This window comes from Camarhynchus parvulus, chromosome 1, assembly GCF_901933205.1.
Source record: "Camarhynchus parvulus chromosome 1, STF_HiC, whole genome shotgun sequence".
NCBI classification, from domain to species: Eukaryota; Metazoa; Chordata; class Aves; order Passeriformes; family Thraupidae; genus Camarhynchus; species Camarhynchus parvulus.
The window spans coordinates 7696284-7718260 of NC_044571.1; the positions used below are offsets into that span (position 1 = coordinate 7696284).

Genomic DNA, 21977 nt, shown 5'->3' on the forward strand with positions numbered 1-21977 from the left:
CTAATTCCCTAAAAATGTTATTTGTGCTTTTTTTTCTGTCTTATATATCAAAGAAATAGTCTAACATAATTAGAAAATAATTACAGACATGACCATCTTTATATCACTTGAAATGTAAACCAAAGGGTTTTATTTGAAAATGCTGCTTATCACAGTACCTGTTTATTCTTAAGTATATATTTTTTCTTTTAAAACATGCACAGTCTGTTAGGTTTGTATGAGGAAGACCCTGTAATGTCTTATCTCTAATTTGAAACATGAAGATCTTTATTCTGTTATGCTTTACATAGTTGAATGGTTCTTAAAAGGGTTTTTTTAAAAAAATAATTAATGCGGAAGGTTTGCATGTTAATTATTAATTAATTGCAGTAGCCTGTTTAAATACAATGACATTCTTCTGTCTAACAGAAAATCCTAGTAAAATAAGGTTACCCTTTTTTATGAGTACTCATTCTTGGAAAGTTTGTTTTTCTGTTCTCAGAGTATTTGGCTTTTGTAACATTCTGCCTTCAAGAGCATTTTCCCATATTCCAAGGTTTATTTAAATTACTGCTCAGAATATTTGATTTATTGAGAAAAGTGAGATATGCAGATTAGCTTGATTTTATTGCAGAATGTTCAGTTTATAGCATTTATTCAAGATTCATAGGGTCACTTCTAGTAGAAGAATATAGTTTCTGTAAATCTGTGGCAAAAGCATGGGAGGTTTGCAGAAGCCCTTAACCTCTTGAACTTTCCCATGTCATCCTATGAACTCTGAATCTATGGCACTGCTCAAATCAGGAAATGTTTAAAAATGAAAAGTCAAAACCCTAGGCTGCTAGATTTTGTATACAGAACATCTGGGGGTTTTGCAGTTTAACAATTATCCTAATCCTGGTAACATAAGCAGGCTATTGTAAACACTCATTAATTTATATAAAGTAGCATATTATTTCAATAGTTTGTTTTCTTGTTATTTCAGCTTTATGACAAAATAAACACAAAATCTTCGCCACAAATCAGGAATCCTCCAAGTGATGCTGTACAGAGAGCCAAAGAGGTAATGGCTTTAAAGTATGTTTTTTTTACTTTGAAAGGTTGATTGTATTTAAACTGTAACTTAGTTTTCTTCATTAACATGTGTATTCTGGCTCATTATCTGAAATATATCTGGAATATTACCATTGCCTACCCAAGTTATGTAAATAAGTTGCATAAACTTGCAGAATTCCATTATCTGTGTAAGGATTATGAATATTACTCAGTTTAATCATTTAACCTTTTCTTCAACAGTAGTGGTGTTAAAAGGAATATTCCTCCTGGGTAATTGCAGTATCTTTCCTGTTCATCAAGAAATCTGATGTTTATAAAATTTAGTCACAAAAACAAATGTTTTTAAGTGTCAGCTTTTTAAATTGAAAAAACCCCAAGTTTATCATAGATAGGTCCAAGAAGAGCAGGTTTAGAAATGCAGTGAAGGTGACCCACTAAGACCAAAGATAGACACAGATGTTCTTAATTCTTGTACCTTGCAAATAGTATGTTATTGCTTATTTATGGCAAGTAGTAAAAAACCTAGACCCATATTGTATTATGTATTACCAGTAAAAATTCATGCAGTTGTTAGAGGTTAGATCATAGAAAACTGTTTGTTGTGCTATTAAAGGAGGAAGAATTTAAAACTCTGTGTAATAACTAAAGTCACACTGATAGATACCCTCAAGTCCTGTTCTGCAAAATTTGCTGTCACTTAATCATGGGGGGTGCTCCCAGAAGCAAAATACTCTGCTTTCATTTTCCAACTAGCTGCATGTGAAAATTAAGGTGTAATAATCAGGTTGCAAGCAAATGAGTTAAAGCTTCTTTACTCCTTCCCCAATGGTAAAGTGGCTCAAATTTTATAAAATCTGGAGCTTAGAGGTGGAGTAGCACATTGCCCAGCTGGACTTGGTGTCTTTAACAATTGATTTTAGAGTGTTTTTAATTCTGCTTTTAAATAATTTGTTTTAATAAATTGAGACCATGTAAGAAAGCACAACTGGTGGAGGTCTTGCATGTCACCTGTTAGCACTCCATTCCTGTCCCCATGTATTTAGCTGTTGGAGGAATGCTGTCAATTGAAAAAAAACCTTCAAATTGAAAAATTCCTTCAAATTTCTGCTTTAATCTCTTTCAGAGAGAACACTGGAACAAGGTATTTTATTCTCTTGGGGCAGCTGGGTAGGGGCACATTCTCTTAAACCCTTCCCTGTGTCAGAAATGTTGGTGTGTATAATCACTTGGGGATATTCTGACTGAGCAGTGAGAGGTTTAGTTCCTTAATAGCTTTAAAAGAAAGTTACTATGGGACATTTCTCCTGCTTATTTTGCAGGTATTGGAAGAAATTTCATGTTACCCAGAGAACAATGATGCAAAGGAGCTAAAGCGTATTTTAACACAACCTCATTTCATGGTAAGCAGATCCTACTCTTGTTTGGGGTTTTTTTTCTATTTGTTTTTATTAATAAGTATTTCTAACCTGCTGCTCTGGCAAAAGAATTTGTATTGGTCCTCATTACTTTGCTGAAAACTGTCAGCAGTCTGGAGTAGTGTAGTTATGGAGCAGTTTCTCTGTGGTTTTGGAGGTCTGTCTTGCACGTGGAAAGAAGAATCAATCCTTTTGGATATCCATAGATAGAGCCGGGATCCTCCTTTTTCTTTTTCCAAAGGTCTTCTTAGGAAAAAGTTGTGTGAATTCATTGCAAAATAAGTGTTCATTTAATGTTATTTTACAACAAATCAGTAGTTTGTACAGTCTGTTGAGTTTGTGTTACATATCAACACTTATTGTGTCTGTTTCCCAAATCTGATTTGAGGGCAATAATTGTCCTAAATTCAGGGATGTTACTGCTTTGTAACTTGGTTCAAGTTGCTGAATTCTACTAATTTGAAGGATTTCTTTTGTTTATGCTGTAGGTGAAGTTCATAAATTGAGAAATAAACATGTTTGCTTAAATCTGCTGTACACTCTTGTCAGCTTAGAGTCAAGAATTTGACTTTACCTACTCAGCTTCATTTGGAATCAGATAGGTTCATTTTATTTAATTTTTTTTGTGTGTAATCAGCCCACAGTGTTGCTAAAACATGAAGCACTGTTGAGAAAGAGCATTTTTTTAAGTATAAATTATTTTCAGAGTAGGCATCAACAAAAGTGATAGTGGTATGTAGAAATTTCATATATCAAATAAAGTGACAGAAAAATGGAGTTGAAAATCCTCTTTTTTAGGTATCTCTGTTCCCTAATATGCTCATAAATCTAAAACCCTTTGTCAGAATTCTTTTGCTGCAAATCTGTGAAAAGTATTTTTTCATAAGGAATAAGCTGCAATTCCATAACAAGTACTTTTGATGATGAGTAATTTCAGCAAGTGAATCTGTGATATCCCAGGCTAAATTGCCAGTTGCTGAAGTCCTATTATCCCTTTTCCCCATCTTTCATCCTCTCCCTTGTAGTGCTGGCTTTCATCTAGAACTGCACTTTAATGTTGCCCTCAGCTGAACTAGTAGAAAATTGCTCCCAAAAAAAAAAAAAATCCCCAACTAACCAGTGTTAGGGAGGAATGTAAAGCAGCAATTAAAGCAGCATAAGTTGGTGTGGATCCACACCTGCAGACCCCAGAGTCTCCAGATGCCAAAGGGACAACTCTATCCTCTCCATCATTCCCACTCCTGCTCCCAGATGCGCCTTTATGGGTTGCAGACTTTAATAAAATTATTCTTACATTTGTTGCATTCTGCTAAACTTCCCTTCAGAGCAAAAGCCTTTCTATTTTAAAGGAAACTATTAGGAAAAGGAATAATTGTGTAAACCAATATTGTTAACCCACGCTGTATGTGTTTACCAGGTGTTTTACTGAGCAATATTCTGGTTATTAATGCACATTAATTCAGTAATCAATTGGGTGTAATAAATAAGAGTGTGCATTAACACCTATATAATAATGGACTGTTTTATTTTTTTTTTTATCTATTGTATATCCCTAATCAGAAGAAAAAAGAGTATAACCTGTCTTGTTTACTTAACCCCACAGTGTTAGTGGGTTAAACTGTGTGCAGGCCTTCACAGAACCAAAGCCAATATGTTTGTAACAGATCTTAGGGTGTTCTGTTCTAATTTTCTTTCGCCCTCATGTGCCTTATGGCTGCAGAAATAAATTATCAATTTATTCTGTGCATGCTTAACATTTTTAGTTAAAGAAATGTATGTAAATTTTGCATGAAGGCCTTTTAGTAGATAATTAATTTAAGAATTCCGAAAGCATTGTCAAGTACCTCATTTGTTATGTACGTACGCATTTCAAAGAGTTTTTATTCCATTTCACGACTTTCAGTAGTTTTTCAAATATGCCAGTTTCATGTGTAAAAGATTCTATCATTTAAGTTTAGCATGTTGTAACAGTTGAAATATTTGCTGGGAGACTTTTGCTTAATGACATGTTGAAGTTTTATCCATCATCATATGCCTTCCTGTTCTCTGCAGTGATCCTGCAGTACAGCAGAAAGCAGTTGCCCTCATTAAACTAATTTTTAACAGGATTATCATGTCCTGCAAAGGAAAAACAGACAGGAAAAAACACATTATCAAAATTAGCAGAAATGCCTGAAAACGGGCATCTTTAAGTAAGGTCCAATAGGAATCTTTTTATTAAATGTTTTCAATATTAAATTGAGGTTGCTGTACTTTAATGTATTTCTGAAGTAGTGTTCATTTTTGTGAATATATTCAGAAGTCATTAAGTATAATTATGGACCTTTAAAAATGCTGGAAGTGCCAAATTTTAACCTCCTACAAGGTGCATATTATGGCTAAAAATAATATAAAGCAGGGCAAATAGTTGATGTGATGAAAAGGTAAGGACCTGGATTACGTAAGAAATGTAATATTAAAGTGTGGAGAGTGTAACAGATACAGGCAGGGGCACAGAAGCACCTCCAAGGTCATTGTGTCCAACCATTAACCTGCATTGGAGTTCCCACACGTAAATGGACCCACAAATAAATCAAATTTTAATTAAATATTGTTTAAGTGGTTTAACTTACATGGTCCAGATCTCTAATATAAAATGTTGCTTCTGTAGAGCAGACTAATGCAGAGGAATTGTTGGGAGTTTGGGCTTAGTGGTTGACAAAATAAGATGAGAAGTAGGAAATGCAGATACACATTAATATTTAACTAATAGTATGCTTGAAACACTGGGAAAATGGGAGGGAATATGGGCAAAGCATTGTTTAGTTTAGGGAATTTTGTTCCATCATTATAGTGCTGACTTTCCAAATATAGTTTCAAATCAATTAGAGAAATGAGAACATAAAGTATTTAAGAAATTACCTTTTATTACAGTACACTTTAGAAGTGCTACTGAAGCAACTAATGAAAGCTAATGAAGCAGTATTTTAGCAGTTTGCTGGTTTGCACTCTTAATTTTTGTGAAGCATTATTAACTCGGTGGTTGTGCTGGGACCAAGTTCTAGGGGAATGGGACAGTATGGAAGTGATTATGATAGTAAGCAACAAAAAAGCAGTATTTTCTTCATTCAGTTGGTATTGATCTATAGTCTGCCTTTATTAGAGTGAGATACCATGGGATCTGAGTAGCTTTGCATTTTAGTAAAGTAATTATTATAGAATGGTTTGCACAGAAAGGTAGATTCCTCATTCTCTGTCTATGCACATGAAGATGGATTTACTCTAACCCTGCAGATGTCAAGAGGATGAGGAGAAGGGAGGCAGCATCATTCTCATTGAAGTCCCTACAGTAAAAATCACATTAACTCATGCAGGCTTTAGAGTCTCAGTGTTTGTAGGTGTTTGCATTCTGAAAGTCTGTCTTAGACTCCTTTAAGGGAAAAGTTCTTGAGTGGGAAATAGGGCACAAATATCTTGGATTTCCTTGAAAATCTTCAAAAAAATCCCTTACAAGAAACGAGCAAAGGACATGGGAGATGGTGGAAATGTGACATTTGGTTGCTGTGCTGTCCTGCAGGCCTTACTTCAAACTCATGATGTAGTGGCACATGAAGTTTACAGTGACGAAGCGCTGAGGGTGACCCCTCCTCCCACCTCGCCCTACCTGAACGGGGATTCCCCGGAGAGCGCCAACGGCGACATGGACATGGAGAACGTCACGCGCGTCCGCCTGGTGCAGTTCCAGAAGAACACAGATGAGCCCATGGTAGGGGGGGAAGCTCACTGTTTCCCTCTGTGCTGGTAAAGACCAGTGTTGTGATGATTTTAGTGTCATTTCCTCACTTTGAGGTGGGGTTATCAATTAACTGGAATAGATATTTATCCTCCTTGAAATGCTTTGTGTGCGCTCACACTGCTGCTGTGCCACTACGGCTGGGTTTGTTTAAAAGCTACAGCAAATTACACCTTAAACCCAACTGAGCCTTTGCACTTCAGTATAAAACCACAGTTTTAACAAACCAGGTCCTTAAATACTCATATGTTGAAGTATTGCATCCTCACTTATAAATAGGATCTGGTCTTAATGCTCATCTCGAAGTGAGTGACAAAGATTTTATTTTAATCTTAAAATTTATACCCTGCCTTCAAGCTTTCAGGAAACATGACTATTCTTAACCACTCAAGAATCACAGTGCTTAATATTTTATTTTAAAAGTATAAACATCCCTTTTTTTCTAGGGAATCACTTTAAAAATGAATGAGCTGAACCACTGCATTGTGGCAAGAATTATGCATGGAGGAATGATTCACCGGCAAGGTAATCACATCTCATGAAGAGTTTTGTCATCAAACACAGTTATTTTAGATCCTTTTGTACAAACTGTGTACATTCTCCTGATTTGGATTGCTACTATTCCATGGCAGTGTCTCTCTGTGTGTGCATGGACTCCTGCTAACTGCTTTAGTAACCTTCTAGTTGCAGAATTCTGCCAGTGTTTTGAGGTGAGGGCCCGCTGTCTTTCATTTAGGTCTTAATTAGGATAATTACTAATTACTATCTTATTACTGAGTATAACTCGGCTGGAGATGGAAACACCAATAATTTTGGAGCTGTACTTACTTAATCCTCTGTTTAAAAACAATCCTTACACAAGTAGCAGTACTTTCTCTTGCCAAAATGAAAGAGCTTTGTCCACGCAGTTCTTGAGGATCTTTATATTTTTGGTGTTGAGAATCACAAAAATGGGGTTTGAAATAAAAATATTACTTGTGCCTAGATTCTAAATCTTTATTTTCAGTTTTCACTACCATAACAAATCCTGCAAACATGCTTTTTTTTCTCATCCCCAGTCTTCTCCTTTTTGTCATTTTGTGTGTTCAGCTCAGATGTCCAGAAGTAACTGGGTTTTGTCCTGCTTTAAACATATGAACTTCCTTACTAGGTTGTTGGCTTCAAGTTTGGATTGCAGCCATGAAAGGGTTACTTCAGTTTTTTTCAGACATCGCATCTTTTTCTTGTGATGAAAACAAAAATTTTCTTAATTTTTCAGACCAGAGTTCCCTCTAGCCTACTGTTCTATTTCAAAGGGAGCTAGGAACAGGTGATTGGGAAGACAAAACATACTTTGTCTCACTGACATGGTAAAATCTGTCAGAAAGCAGGAAAGACAAAAGTTTTAATACAAAGATGCAATTCAGAGAGAATTCTGTGTCTTTGGAGGACCTTCTGAATTGAAATTTATTTGGCTTCTGAAAGTGAGTTTTAAAAGGAGATTGCTCTAAGATTCACAGGAGCAAGATTTTCTTCCAACTGTGCTTAGGTAGTGATGATGCTCTGCACAGTATTGCTTCACATGGCTGTGTTCCATAATGGGGCTAATAAAACTTTTAAAACCTGCTAAAACTGGGTAAAATATCCAACTGTGCCCATTACAACTCTTCTTTTTAATTATACAGTATCTTTTATTTCTAAAGATTTGGGAAATTTAACTTAATCTATGTGTGCTTCATCTAGCTAAGGTCATGCTTCTGCACTTGAAATTGAGCTTTACTTCAGTGTTTCTTTAGTATGGTCATCTGTTTTTTAATGCTTCTAATTCTGTTAGTGCTCTAGATGCCCCTTAGATTCACTGCTTCATTCAACATACCTGTATTTAGAATATTTGTACTGACTAGAACAACACAAGTGTAATTTGACAGTGATCTCAAGCCCCATCTTTGAATCCTGTTGGTAGGGCCTGTGCCTTGAATTGGTTTGGGGGAGTGTTAGATCATTTTTATCTGCTGTAAGGGTTACAGGAACTGTATAATTTCAGGTCTAGCAATATTAAACACAAACTGTGCAATTCCCATTCACAAAATTGTAGCTGCTGTGAAGTTGCCTCCTGTCTCTAGGCCAGCCCTGCCTAGTCCTGGTGATTGAAATTGTTCTTATTCCAAAGGTGGCAGAGTTGAAATGGGAAGAAAGGCTTTTAAAGATTCCATCTACTCACACCTTCCAGAGAATTCAGTAGAAATGAAACACCAGTGTCAGTCATTAAAAATTGTTTGTTGTTGACATGTCTGCCAAATGTCCATTCTTTATTCCTAGTTTTTATGTATACTTCTCCTTACAGTCATGAACATAACAATATTCACTTCTGTCAGAGTGACAGAAATGGGAAATGATGCAGAAAAGGGGATTTTATTTGATACAGGGATGTTACTGAATCTGATTCTCAGTCTAATATGTAATCCAGTCAGTTTTATGTTTTGAATAGTATCAGAGAGTCTTTATGCTATTCCAGGCCATATGGTGGTTTTGATTCAGTATTATTGTTTAATAACAAAAACATGTTTTTCCTGTTTACTGAGAAGATGCCTGGGCATCTCTTGCTGTGTATTCACTGCACTCTGAAAGACAGATTTGTAGCTAATACAAAGTCCTTTTCTGAATCTAGCAAAAAAACTATTTTAATCTTGTTTTCTGTTTATACCCTTCTATGAATAATAGTGCTGTGTTATAATTATTTCAGTTTGTAGAAACTGAGGTGATAGTGTGTTTGTTAACTCTGCAGGTACGCTACATGTAGGAGATGAAATCAGAGAAATAAACGGAATCAGTGTGGCAAATCAAACTGTAGAACAGCTACAAAAAATGCTTGTAAGTGCCTGAAGTCTTCTTCATACTGTCTGTAAAAATGCCTGTCTTATTTAGTCAAAACTTTTGTGTAATTGTGTTCTAGCTTCCCCTTTTTCTAGTGTTCTTGATAGGCTACATGTCCATGCAACAAAAAGTTCTTTCAGTTTATTACAGTTGAGCTCACAGTTACAAATTTAAAAAACATTACGTTGAGCTCAGACAGTCTATCTTTTTCCAGGAAAACTCCACCTTTGTCCTTGCTAGTAGAGTCTATTTGACGTTTCCATAACACTTGTTAATTTTTCTACACACAATACTAACCTTGACATCTTGGATGGTATCACTAATCCTAGACAAACTTCAAGGGGAATAGAATTTTTTTGGAGTCACAGTGAGCCAGCCAAAGAGAGAAAGGGGAGAAACTCTTGAGATCTCTTGAAGTGATCTGCTCACATTTCTGTTCAGATCCAGTCCTGCAGTTGTCAGCCACGTGGTACTCACAAGTATTCAGATTGTCATTTAAGAAAATATGTTGTCACAATCTGCTGCTATTCTGCAGTTACTGCGTGTTGTAAATATTCTTACACAATAGTAAATGCAAAGTGGCAGACCCCATGTCCTGTTTTGATGAAAGACTGTTTTTGAAATTCCTACCTTCAGGAAAATGCAGCTTTCCAGAAACTGAATACAGTTTTGCTATTTAATACGTATTATGAAGTGGAAGAAAATGCCACTTTGGTAGAAAAGACTGTAGATGACAAGAATATAGCTACAAAGAAAAGGTTAACATGGAAGAAGCCTACACATCTCTGAATCTCTTGCATAAAAATACAATTTTGGATTCTAAGCATTCAAAACCTGGTCAGGTGAACAAATTGGTAATGCATGTTCATCCTTTAGATTAACGAGGACAATATAAATGTTTGTTTATAGGTGATATGACAACTCATCCATAGCATTTTAGCTTTTGGACTATGATGTTTCCGTTCTAACATTAACAATTTGGAGATTTTCTCTTCAGTGTTAGTCTCAAAGTGCTTCTTTTTCCACAGAGGGAAATGCGTGGAAGTATTACCTTCAAGATTGTGCCAAGTTATCGCACGCAGTCTTCATCCTGTGAGGTAATGAATTTAATGAGCCATCCCCTTTCTTCCTCAGTCCTGTAACTAACTGCCTGCTGATGGCTGAATGTTCCTGCTTTCTGGGAAATTTTTTCTGCCTGTCCTGTTAGATCGCACACCAATTTTACAACAAAGATAACGGAACACGAGTAGGTCCCACCTACCTACTCAGCCCTGCCTTCATATTCATCTCATCAGCACCTTAACTAACTCTTTACAGCCTATTAAAGAAAAAAAAATAGGAAAGGGGATCCTCAACTTATGCATTTAGGAAGCCCCTTTAAAATATGACCATTTAAACTCATACTTCAGTAAGTCTATTAAAGTTCCTAAGCTGAGGAACGATCCTCCTCTTTTTTAGGCTTTAAACATTATATTGCTGCTTTGGGCTGTTAAGGGTTAATTGAAAAACCTGTTTCTGTATAACCCTGTTGAGGTAAATTTGTGGTGGTCGTGTGTAACAGTTACATGTGGCTTAATATTATGTTTCCATGAAAAAATGGTCTTTGTCACTACAGAAGAAAAACAGATTCCGAGTTGTTGCTGAGCTAGAAACTTGGTATTACAGCTCTTGCACAGCAACGTTTAATTCCCTTCTGCTCGCAAAGTTAGATTCCAGATTGCAACTGAAGGGGATTAAATTGTATGAAATGGCTACTTGAGAGCCCCTGTTCAGTGTGAGCACACAGATGGCATTTGCAGCGTGTGGATGGTGCCAATCTCAGCCACGCGCCTTTACTGCGCAAACAGCTCCCGAATTAGAACTCCCCGAGTGAAATCACAACCCCTGCTGAAGTCAAGCACCTTATCTTAATTAGAGCTCTGATTTCACCTTAATTGTTCTTATGGCTCAGCAGATGCTAGAATACACAGAAATTGCTATTGTGGTTGTCAGAACAAGCTGTTTTGCAAGGGAAAAAATTACTGGTTTTTGGTTGCCTTCGTTTCTTCTAGTAGAATTCAACAAAAACTAAAAGGTTTTAGAGGTAGAAGGTTTGACAGATTTTTACCTATGAGGCCAATTTTCTTAAAATAAATATGAAACCAAAAGTTTTTCATGAAATGCAAAGGCTTTTAAAAAAATTGCAGCGTGCTGACAAATTCATGTAATGACTTCTGTGCTGCAAAGAGGAGTAATACTAAAAGATACCTCACTTCCCAGTATTGAAATACAGAAACTGGTGAAACTGCAGACTTGCTGGGGTGATGATTATTTGGAAAGACTCAGCATACAGCTTTAAATTAATACTATTAGTTGTCATTTTAGTAATAGCAGATAATCTCTTTTCTTTAGTTTTGCATCTTTAGGCTTTTCATGACTATTTATTTCACAGAAGAATGGAAAATAGACTCTTACCTTCCTTTGGAAAAAAATGGCTAAACAGAAATGTGTGATCAAAGAGAAAAAGAAATCATGTCTAATTATCCCACTTTGTGGCATTTAGCATTCATTAAGTCAGAGATGGATCAGTCTTTTCCACTTGCTCAGCCACGCTGAGGCTTTGGCTTGATTTTCATCACTTACAGGTGTACACAAAAACCCCAGTGTTCTTAAATCATCCTGTTAAAGTGTCACTACTCCTTTGGTACAAAGAGAATTTTTTTCACAGAATTTTTCAGGAAGGTGATTCAGAAAATGAATTAAATCCTTAACTATTGAAAAAGGCTAAAATTCAGTGTTGACTGACAGTACTAACAGAAATCTTGCTTCTTGTGCCCTCCAGCAGGAGAAATAGAGAGATATTGGGTCTTCACTAATATAATCTTCCTAGTTAAGGTGTTTTTTGGCAACATTTCAGTCTATATTGTTTCTCCCCTCCTTCAGTCATGGACTGGTGCTCATGTAGTGTAGTTTTATGAGAAGAGGAATATAAAACAGAATTGAGGACTGAGGGGCTTTGAGGCTCCTACCAGGATCACATCATTGAATTGCAAAACATCTTGTTAATCTTGAATAAGAAAAAAACTACATATTAGTAGAATAAGAGATGATGTGCCTTTTATTTACAATCTTAGACCTTCACAAAGGTGAGGGGGCATGGAATGTTTTTTTTTAATAACTAGGATTCAAATTTCACTTGCAATATTTGTCTTCTTTTATAGTCATTTAAAATATGTGTTATTTTCTAAATATTGAGCCACTTCTGCATATATATAGGGAAATCTTTTTCCGACACTATGTAATTCAGGGTCACTAGGCAGTTTGCAAAATCTCAGCTGAATAATTTCAGGTTTTTTGGCAGTTGTGGCTTTTCCTGCACCCATGCCTTCCATTCAGTTACCAGACCTTCTATTTCATGGAGCAGACCTTGCTTGAAGACATAATAATTTTGAATTCCCTTGTGTAAAAATTGGATCAGCTGATGTGGTGTGAGGTGACCTGTTTAGTCACTGACATGGCAAATGACCTGAGTTAACACACAAACTTAGATAACAAGGGGCCAGGGTGTTGTTTTCTTCATCAGATACCAGGAAAATTGCAGATTTACATAAATATGAACTTAAGTAACTATTGCAACACATCCTTCTTATGGCTGATGGATGTGTACACTATTTATGTGTTTCAGTTTTATCCCAATGATTAAGCATTTTGCTCTGGCTACATTTTATTTTTGCTTTGTACTGACACAGCACCCAGAGTGGCTTTTTATAGCGTCAGATATGTGAGAATGATAAGAGAAGTACTTTTTCTTTTTTTTTTTTTTTTTTACAAAAAACAATCCTTATAAACAGATTGCCTTTGTGAAAATCTTAAGTTGTTTCATTAAGAAGAAAAGCCTTTATACATGGGAGTTTTTGAAAGCCTGGTGATAATCACCACAGATTTTTTTCCTTTATCTTCCATGGTTTCCATTAGTGCTCAAACATCAGGATTTTTTATTGTCTTAAACCTTTTTAAAATTTGTATTAAAGATACTGACAGATGTGTTCCTTGAGCAAGACAGAAATGTAAAGTATTTCCAGAATTTTGGAAATTCTGTCTGTTTTTATTGGAGGTTTAGGTTTTGTTGGTTTTCTTGTTTGAGTTTCTTTTTTTATGTCTGGCAACAATTGCTCCACCCATTTTTGTCAGTATCTAATTTGATCAGATCATATTTATAGACATCATTTAGTTCTTTTGTATAGGTTTACATCTCAAATACGTTAGTTTATCATTCAAAAACCGCACCTAAAAATGGGGAATCAACAGGAAGCTGGGTTTGCCATCATTTGGAAATAACTGTGGTTGTTTCCTCTAAGGCTCTGGCTCTGTGGCTCTTCTGCTGAATAGTGGTGACCCCAAAAGTTTCTGTGATTTTTGTCTTGGGGCTGGAGAAGGCTGGGAAGTCCAGACAGTCTAGTTTACTAAAATATAATTATAATAACCTTCCTGCATTTCTCAGAATCATTGGATCCTCCAAGTGTTTTTCTGCCCCTGTTCCCAGGATAAGAAAGGCTTCTGCTGATTTACTGGAGACACAAACTCACAACCCAAACTGAATTTTTCCAGGCCAGTCCTAAGCAGTCTTGTTATTCTACAAGGATCTCTGTGCTTATTGATTTGTCTCATTAGATTGTCCATAATACAGTTTTTCTCCTAACTTTAGAGTCCGGTATTTTTTGAAAGACCTGTCCCTAGAAAATTAAGAATCTAAATGCCTTTGAAATTCTGACAGAACAGCCTAATTATGTAAAAGTCATACATAAAAAAATGTCTCTTGACTAACTTGTTAGATTATTTCTGACAGTACTGAAACACCAGTAGCACTGAAAATGTATATTTTCCTCAGTATGTTATGATGAACATTTGCTTTGAATAATATGCTGTCTTGTGTTGGGAATTGTTGGAGGAATACAAATCAAAACATTCTCAAACCAAGAAAATTTCCTTCAAAGGCAGAATTCTTCAAGACAGTCCAGAAATAGTGGCATTCTTTAAACTTGTTTTTCTCCACATGATTTGGGTGCTTGCATCAGTTTCCAAAGCTTTCCCTTGCTAAACCATCACTGACAACAGATCATAATAAACCTTATTAAAAAATAGTTTAAAATTATTTTTCACCTCTTGAAAGCGAGAAAATAGCATAGACAGAATTGCAGAGCAAGCATGTAATTTCTTTATAAAGCAAGGAATTTACTGCCTTTTTGAAAAAAGTTCTTCTGGTTACAATTTGATAAAGGTGGTGCTGATAATCCATACACAAAAGAAAAAAAAAGAATACTGATTCCTTTAGGCTTTTCAGGTTTTTTGTATTTTTTAAATTTTTAAATATTTTTTCACTAATGAATGGTTTATTTGCTCTCATTTGAATATTTTAAACCTCTGCTGGAGTGATTTTCTAATTAGAATTAGGGCTGATTTCCCCCACTCCGTTACATATTGCAAATACTTATGGGAGGCAAGTTTTGTTCTTATGTATGTGGCATTAATCCCTGATTAGTGTTGCATGAACAGTTTAGCTCCAGGTTTTTAATTATTCACAAAATAATGGTATTGATAAAATATGACAGGGTTAACTTTGTTTGCTTAGAAAACTGTTTTAGCTCTTTTTCTCTGCTGTCCTTGATGTTACACAAAATGACCAGACATTCCTAAGCTGACTTTTGACATGGAACATTATATTCCAGAGTTCCTGTGAGGGTAAAGGGGATTTTTTTTTTTACAGTATATGAGTGGATTATTTTATTTTCAGAAGAGATGGCTCAATTATCTGACCTCATGGAGTTAAGCACTATGCAGTCAAAATGGCATGTGAAAAAGATGGCTCTGAAAAACCCACCAGAAATTCCTGTTATCCTTCCTGTAGAATTTCCCAGTGTGCTCCCTGTGTCTGCTGTCTCTGCACTGAAGTGTAGGGCCACACTGGTAGTCTGGGTCAAGGGAATTGGCTTTTTTAAAGTGCTGTATTTTGGCAAGGTTTGATACTTTCAAGCCCATAAGAATGTTGGAGGAAAACCCTCACTATGCTGTAAAATGGATGAGAAGGGAGGAGAGAAAATCCAGCTTTCTCCTCGGTGTTTGTGAGGCACTGCAGGGAGATGCATCTTGCTGAGTAGAGACTGACAACCACCACAAAGCTGAAAAAATATTCAGAAATATCTTTAAAACAGGATATGGGCCTCATTCTATTCCAAGTACTGTTCAGGGTATAGCTTCCAGGTACTTTAACCAGAACTGGTGTGTGACTGAGGGCTGGTAGCGTTGTCAGCCATGTGAGATCTCTGAAATCCCAGTTATTTATTAAAAAGCTGAAGGCAACATAGAACTACCAGATTTATTATTACCTCAGATAAATCAAAATGTCAAACCTGAATCCTAAGCTGTGGAAAAGTTTTCAGCTTTACAGAGTTTGTAGTGTGGAAACTTTCACAAATGAAGCAGCTAAGCAAATGGTTATGAGGCTGTGGATGTAACTGTTCTTTGAAATATTTCTGTGTTCCTGTGATAGTGTTGTGTTGTTAATGAACCTTGTGTCTTATTTCAGAGAGATTCCCCCTCTACATCCAGACAGTCCCCCGCTAATGGTCATAGCAGCACTAACAATTCTGTTTCGGTAAGATTTCCAGTTCCACACAGAGAAAGTGTGAAAGTTTTGTTGGTGCTCATCTGCCATTACTGTTATACTTATCGTGTGGTCAGTGGAAAATTTTGTCCTGCTGAGAGAACCCAGGTTATTGCATATGTAACTCCCCCATTTTTTTTTTTTTTTCTTTTTTTTTAAGGGCTTTTTCCAACATGTTCTTCTCATTAAAAGCCATACAGTGAATTAAATGGTAATAACTGTACTGTGACACTTCAGTCATCCTTAAATCATTGTCAGCACTTTCCTCAAAACTGAGCAGAGGTTTAAAGTGGAAGCTTTTATTTCCATCCTGAACTTTGGAAGCAGAGTTTGAAGGAAGGGAGTAACTGTGCAGTTGGTATCCCAAGACATTTTAGATCCTTTTTTTTTTTTAAGTTTTGTGTTTGAGAGCCCTCTGGAACGTGTACTGGTTTCCGCTATCTGAGTTAAGGAATTGGTGTGCTCTCTGCTGTCGTGGTACGTGCACATACTGTGTGAAACATGAGCCTTGCCTGGATATGGAAAGCAAAAGGAAGTGGCTTTAAACTGCACTACAAACCAAGCTATTACCATCACATCTTTAACACAAAGTACTTCTGTTTTGTATGTATTCAGGTAGAAAGGTGCTGTCAATCTCCCGTTCTTCCTAAAGTACATTGGTGTTAAAATTCGTCTTGTTTCTCATTTGTTGTTGTTTGGACCAATGTAGTAACTGCATACAAGTTTCTTCAGTGAGTGCTGTCAATATCATGAGTTCATGGGACTAGCTAAAAACAAACCAAAAAAAAAACCCAAAACCAAGTAACTGTTTCTTTAACTATTGATAAAAATTAGACATTATTTGCCACAAGGTAAAGCGCTTATTAATTAGTAGAATGAAAAATAATTGTGTGAATGAAAAATTTAGGACATTTTTGTGAATTAAATTTATAACATGAAAGTAGTTATAATCTTAATTCTCAGCACAACTGATCACATTTATACATTTTTAATCATAGGTTTTTTAACATTTATAATAGCCTCTCTCTTTTGAAAGCAAAACTTGATATTTAAATGGAAAAGGCATTCACATAAAGAGCCTCTTTCACTTGGTGGTGCTTTTGTGTTGAAGATGCTGAATTATTTATTAAAAAGCACATTCTCTATCTGCTTAAACTTTTTACCTGCTTTCTTCAGCTTGCTGCTAAACAGCCTGGGTTTGATTTTTCTTTAAGAAAAAAGTTATTTCTAAACATGGGTCAATGCTTTATACTTTTGTCTAACTTACCATTTTACTGTAATGTAGTATGAATCACTAACAAACAGTGTTATGTACCCTTAAAAAGTAAAATGAAAATTTCTTCTCCTGGGTTGACTTTATTCTGCAGGACTTGCCATCGACAACACAACCAAAAGGACGACAGGTGAATAGATATCCTCCATGGGAATTTTTGTAAACTTAGCTGCTAGCAAACATCCCTGCTTACCTTTTCCCCACTCATATTCTGTATGTGCTGGACTAAAACATTTAAGCTTGAAAATTTTGTTCCATTTTTTTCATTTTTCTTTTAACTCATTTGTTTGTAGCTAATTCAAAATACCTTTTTGTTTTTTCATGTGTCCACGTGTGAGAGTTACAAATTCACTGAGAATTTAACTGGAGATGTTGATTTAGTTCAGAATGCATTAATAGACTTCCTGTTGTGCAGTGACGTGTTCAGGTTTTAATCTTAGAGGAAAGCTGAAATTTCTATTTTAGCTGGAATGGAGACAATTAGGGCAAGTGTCTAAAACTCTAAAATATTGTGCTGACAAAGATTGTAAAGCTTGAGTTTATCTGACACTAATTATTAACATTAAAAAAGTTTTTCAAAGAAAAGCATTAAAGATAGTTTCTGTTAGGGGTTGATAAATCTGAAGATGGTCTCTTAAAATTTCAGTCCTTAGTCCCATTTTCAATAACCTCCCTTAACTTTGTTACCTTGACCTGCTGGTTGTGCAGATCAGCACAGACCACAGAAAGATCTTCCCTCTCCAGAAAATTCCAAGAAAGCATGTGGGGCTTCTCAGATGATTCCCCATCTTTCTTCTTGCAATATTAAGAATTTTTGTTCTTTATCTGCAGCCTCCAAATGAGCACATAGCATGAAGTGATTTGTGATTGATCTCCAGTAACTGCTCCAGTTATTTATAGTCTTTCCAGAATCTACCGCTGAATTTTTAACTGTGTACTCAGCCTCTTTCTCTACCAGGAATTTTTTTAATAGCTCTTGCAATTCCATTCAAGAAGTCAATCAGCTACATTAACTCTTGTCTCTGAGAACCTTTTTATATTGCTGTCTAGTTGAGTTGGCTGGAACTTCTATTACAAGAATGGTTTGCTCTTACTTCACTTCCCATTTTTACAGCTCTCTATGGTTCTTTCAACTTTCCATTTTCTTCTGAAGCTGCCTGAATGTAAATCTGGAGAGGCTCCATGAAACACCTTCCAGACATTTATATTAGGTTTTCATTTGCTTCTTATAGGTTTTTTTTTCCCCAGAAGAAGAAACTTTGTTCAAGGCAATATCAAAACAATGGTGTTTCTCTTACTCACACCATTTATAATTACATTATTTTTTCAATTTTTACCTGATTTTTCCCATTGAACCAGCATATTTTTCTTGTCATCCTTGAAACCAGTGAGGGCTTGGCTAATAGATACATTTTTATGTGTCAGAAAGTCTGTAGTGTTCCATGAGCTGCCAGTATATGGTGGATAATGGCTCAAACTGGAGCAGGGACTTGAAAAACAGGGAAGTTTCTAGATAGTAAAAATACTGCTAATGCTTTTAGACCTGTATGAATAAGCTTCAGCCAAAATAAGGGATTGGCTCAGTATTGATTACTTCATGAAAAACAAATTACTAAGTAAACATAATTGGTTTCAAAATATCCTATTTCTCAAGTAATTAAAAGAAGATGGGTTGCTTTTTTTAACTCAATGCACAGCAGAGCATGGGTCAGATTTAATATATTAAAAATTGAGTTCTGTATTGGTCTTGTCATCTGATGCTCTCACTGCAAACCAATAAAAATACATCAGATACAAAAGAAAAGTGATTAGCCATTTTAAGTTAATTTATTCATGTGTTGAGGTGCAGATTGGATTACTTTAAGTGCCATGAATAGTGCTAACACTGCACAGTTACAGCTATTACTGGAGCAGAATTTGAGTAGAGTTGAAAAGTGATTGTTACATTTTCTAAGGATATTACTTTGCAATGTAATTGTTGGGGATTTTTAAATCTAGTCTATTTTTAGTAAGAAAATCAGCAGTATGTGTATACAAAGCTGGGTGAGATGCTGCAGGGTGATGTTGGAAGTTCATGAACTGTAGAAATTACCCATCTAGTGCATGACACTTAATTTTGGTTTTGAGCTCCTTGGGTGCATCAGGGCTCCAATTAGTAACCAAAACTGGGTATCACTTTTATTTTGATTTTCTAGAGTTGAGAACTTAGTAACACACAAGGAAAGGATTGTGAAGTCAGAGTCTGGATTCTTTCTCTTCATGTTCTTTAGAGAATAACTTGCTCAAATCATGAGTTTTATTTACACAGGAGCAGACTTTTACTGAAAAACCCATACGGAGAATTCCCACATTCCTCCTGAGTAACTCTGTGATAGGAGCAATACAGGACTTCCTAAAAAAAAAGATTTTTTTTTTAATGCCTTAAATCTTAAAAATTCTCATTCTGAAGTTCACTAATAAAGCCAAAGTCCTTCATAGCATCCAGTAAAATTTCCTGTCACAGAAAGTTTTAAAACATACCGTGGGACTTCAGTTGGAAAATACATTACAGATTGAGTTGTAAGGTGCTGGCTTGTGTCTGGAATGATTTGTGGTAGTTAATAACTGTTGAGGGACTCCATGAGTTTATTACATTTTTGCTGTTCAGGTTCTATAGAATGTAGAAAACATGGGCTTTTGAAATAACATCATATGTCTCCATCATTTGCTGGAGGGGGCATTTTCATTTTCATGTTCAACTATCACTTATTCTTTGGCACCTTCCTTTTTTATTTCTTTCTTTGCTTGTTGCAACCAATATGTGTAGCTGCATTCACAGATCAAATTTTCACCTGTTACTCTGAATAGCAGTGATGATTCTGCAGTGTCTCTTATAAACTCTTTTTTTTCTAGATCTATGTAAGAGCACAATTTGAATATGATCCAGCAAAGGATGACCTCATTCCTTGCAAAGAAGCTGGCATCAGATTCCGAGTTGGTGATATTATCCAAATCATTAGCAAAGATGATCATAACTGGTGGCAGGGTAAACTTGAGAACTCCAAAAATGGTACTGCAGGTCTTATTCCTTCTCCTGAACTTCAGGAATGGTATGATTTAAGTTTTCTATAAAAATGAATTTAGTTTTGATTTTATTTCTGTCTTTCAGACTTTTCATTGTTGTATAGCCAGCCTTTGAATTATTTTCTCTTTTTCTTCCTTTTTTTCCCTCTAAGTCTATATATTCATTCAATTTGTGTGGTATTAATTTTTTCTCATGTATGCATAGCAGTAAGGGTTACCTGCAATTTCATATGTGTGATTACATTTTAAAAAATGAATTCCTGTGTTAATAAACATTGTGCTTTCTAGTATACTGTAGGAAATTAGAGTTTAAGATGGCTACACACAAATTGGTTATATAAGAGGGTCAAATTAGTTTCTCTTTCAGCTTCTAATCAGGGATTTCATTAGTACTGTTTACATGCAAGTGCTGCAGGAATAGGGTTTTAGCAAGTTGTCAAGCAAAAAGGTCATTGAGGGAGTTTTAGGGTTTTCTTTCCTTTTCATTTTTCATATGAATGTCAAAAAGCAGAACAAAATCACAGTGCCAGTGGCAGGTTCAATGAACAACAGTGGCACTGAACAATGCAGAGCCTTTAAACAACCTCTTGCAGGAGCTGTTGGTAAAAAATTTTAAATGTATCAGCACAAATTGTGGCAAACAAGTCCTGGGCCTTGGAAGGCGTGGCCATAACTCAGTAAAGTTCAGATAATTTAACACAAAATACTTCATACAGGATTTGCCATGTAAAAGAGCTGGAGTTGTGCACTGCTCCTGTGCTGGATAAGGGAGATTTTGGCAGAAGAGGGACAGACAAGAGGCAGACAAGACCTTTAGTTCCGTGTCCTGAGCTCTGTGCCAGCCCTGTGTAAGGGAGGCACAGTCCACATTGCAGCAGGGTCCCTTGCAGTGCTCCACCCTAGAGATCAATTCCTCACAGTGCCCCAGCACAGCACCACTTGCTCTGCAGGAATTTGGACCATGGTGGTCATTCCAGACCTTGTGCTCTTCCCTTCTGATCTGCTGCAGAGTGGTCTGGATTCATTCCAGGAGCTGCCCTTCCTCCCATGCTCACTTCATCTGTGAGCTTCCATCACCTACCTCTAAGAAAATATTCTTACATAATACCCCTGTATATATGTTCTTTAAAGTCATAAAAAAAAGTTTTTAAAAGTTTTACTGTACTCATGTTCTATAAAAAAGTCTTGCTTTTCTAGTTCATTCTGTGCAGCTTTTTAAAGATCCTTGATTACAACAGAAAATGTTTTTTTCTCCTCCTTATGTCAGGCGAGTTGCTTGTATTGCCATGGAGAAGACCAAACAGGAGCAACAGGCCAGCTGTACTTGGTTTGGAAAGAAAAAAAAGCAGTACAAAGACAAATATTTGGCAAAGCACAATGCAGGTATGAACAGAAAATGCAGGTATCTGTAACAGGTTACATTTTTTGGAGTTTAAGCGTTGCCATTAATTGTTCAGCTGGCAGTATTGTATAAACCTAATGAGTTACTTAAGAAAATATAAGTAAAATTCTAATTATGCCAACATTACTCTGCTTGTTCTTTGCTATTTAAGCATGGAGCTTAGTCAGTGGAGAGGGCAAGCTGCCACAAAAGCAGTGCATCATAGTATGTCCTGATAGAGGCTTAGAGTGTTTGGGGGTTTATGTGTAAAGCAGCATTAGAAACAAACAGGATATGATTTTTGCAACCTATATAACTGTACTGTGCTCTACAACAGACTGTTCTGTAGCATCCTTGTAAATATGTATTTATAGTTACAGATTACATATGTGAGAACATCATGAAAGAGCATTTTTGTTGAAGTGGCACAGCTGGAAGTGGAATAAGAGTCATTGCACAGTCAGTGTGTTATTTACAGCTACCAGATAGAACCAGCTGTGGAGGTTTATCCTCCTTGCAGTGATTTCTGCCTGAATCCTGAGTTT

General features: G+C 36.0%; 1 protein-coding gene across 10 annotated transcripts in view; it reads left to right on the forward strand.

Annotated features, from left to right (window-relative positions):
* CASK (calcium/calmodulin dependent serine protein kinase) overlaps positions 1-21977 on the forward strand; it is a 185738-nt gene that overhangs the window by 149716 nt on the left and 14045 nt on the right. For 5 of the 10 annotated variants that reach the window (XM_030971396.1, XM_030971405.1, XM_030971416.1 and 2 more), the window contains 10 exons: positions 965-1042; positions 2355-2435; positions 6007-6195; positions 6669-6747; positions 8987-9072; positions 10104-10172; positions 15638-15706; positions 17083-17118; positions 19881-20077; positions 21319-21434. In XM_030971396.1, the coding sequence (XP_030827256.1) occupies positions 965-1042; positions 2355-2435; positions 6007-6195; positions 6669-6747; positions 8987-9072; positions 10104-10172; positions 15638-15706; positions 17083-17118; positions 19881-20077; positions 21319-21434 (1000 nt within the window). The remainder of the gene's footprint in view (positions 1-964; positions 1043-2354; positions 2436-6006; positions 6196-6668; positions 6748-8986; positions 9073-10103; positions 10173-15637; positions 15707-17082; positions 17119-19880; positions 20078-21318; positions 21435-21977) is intronic. The other 5 variants (XM_030971445.1, XM_030971453.1, XM_030971461.1 and 2 more) reach the window with 2 other exon arrangements.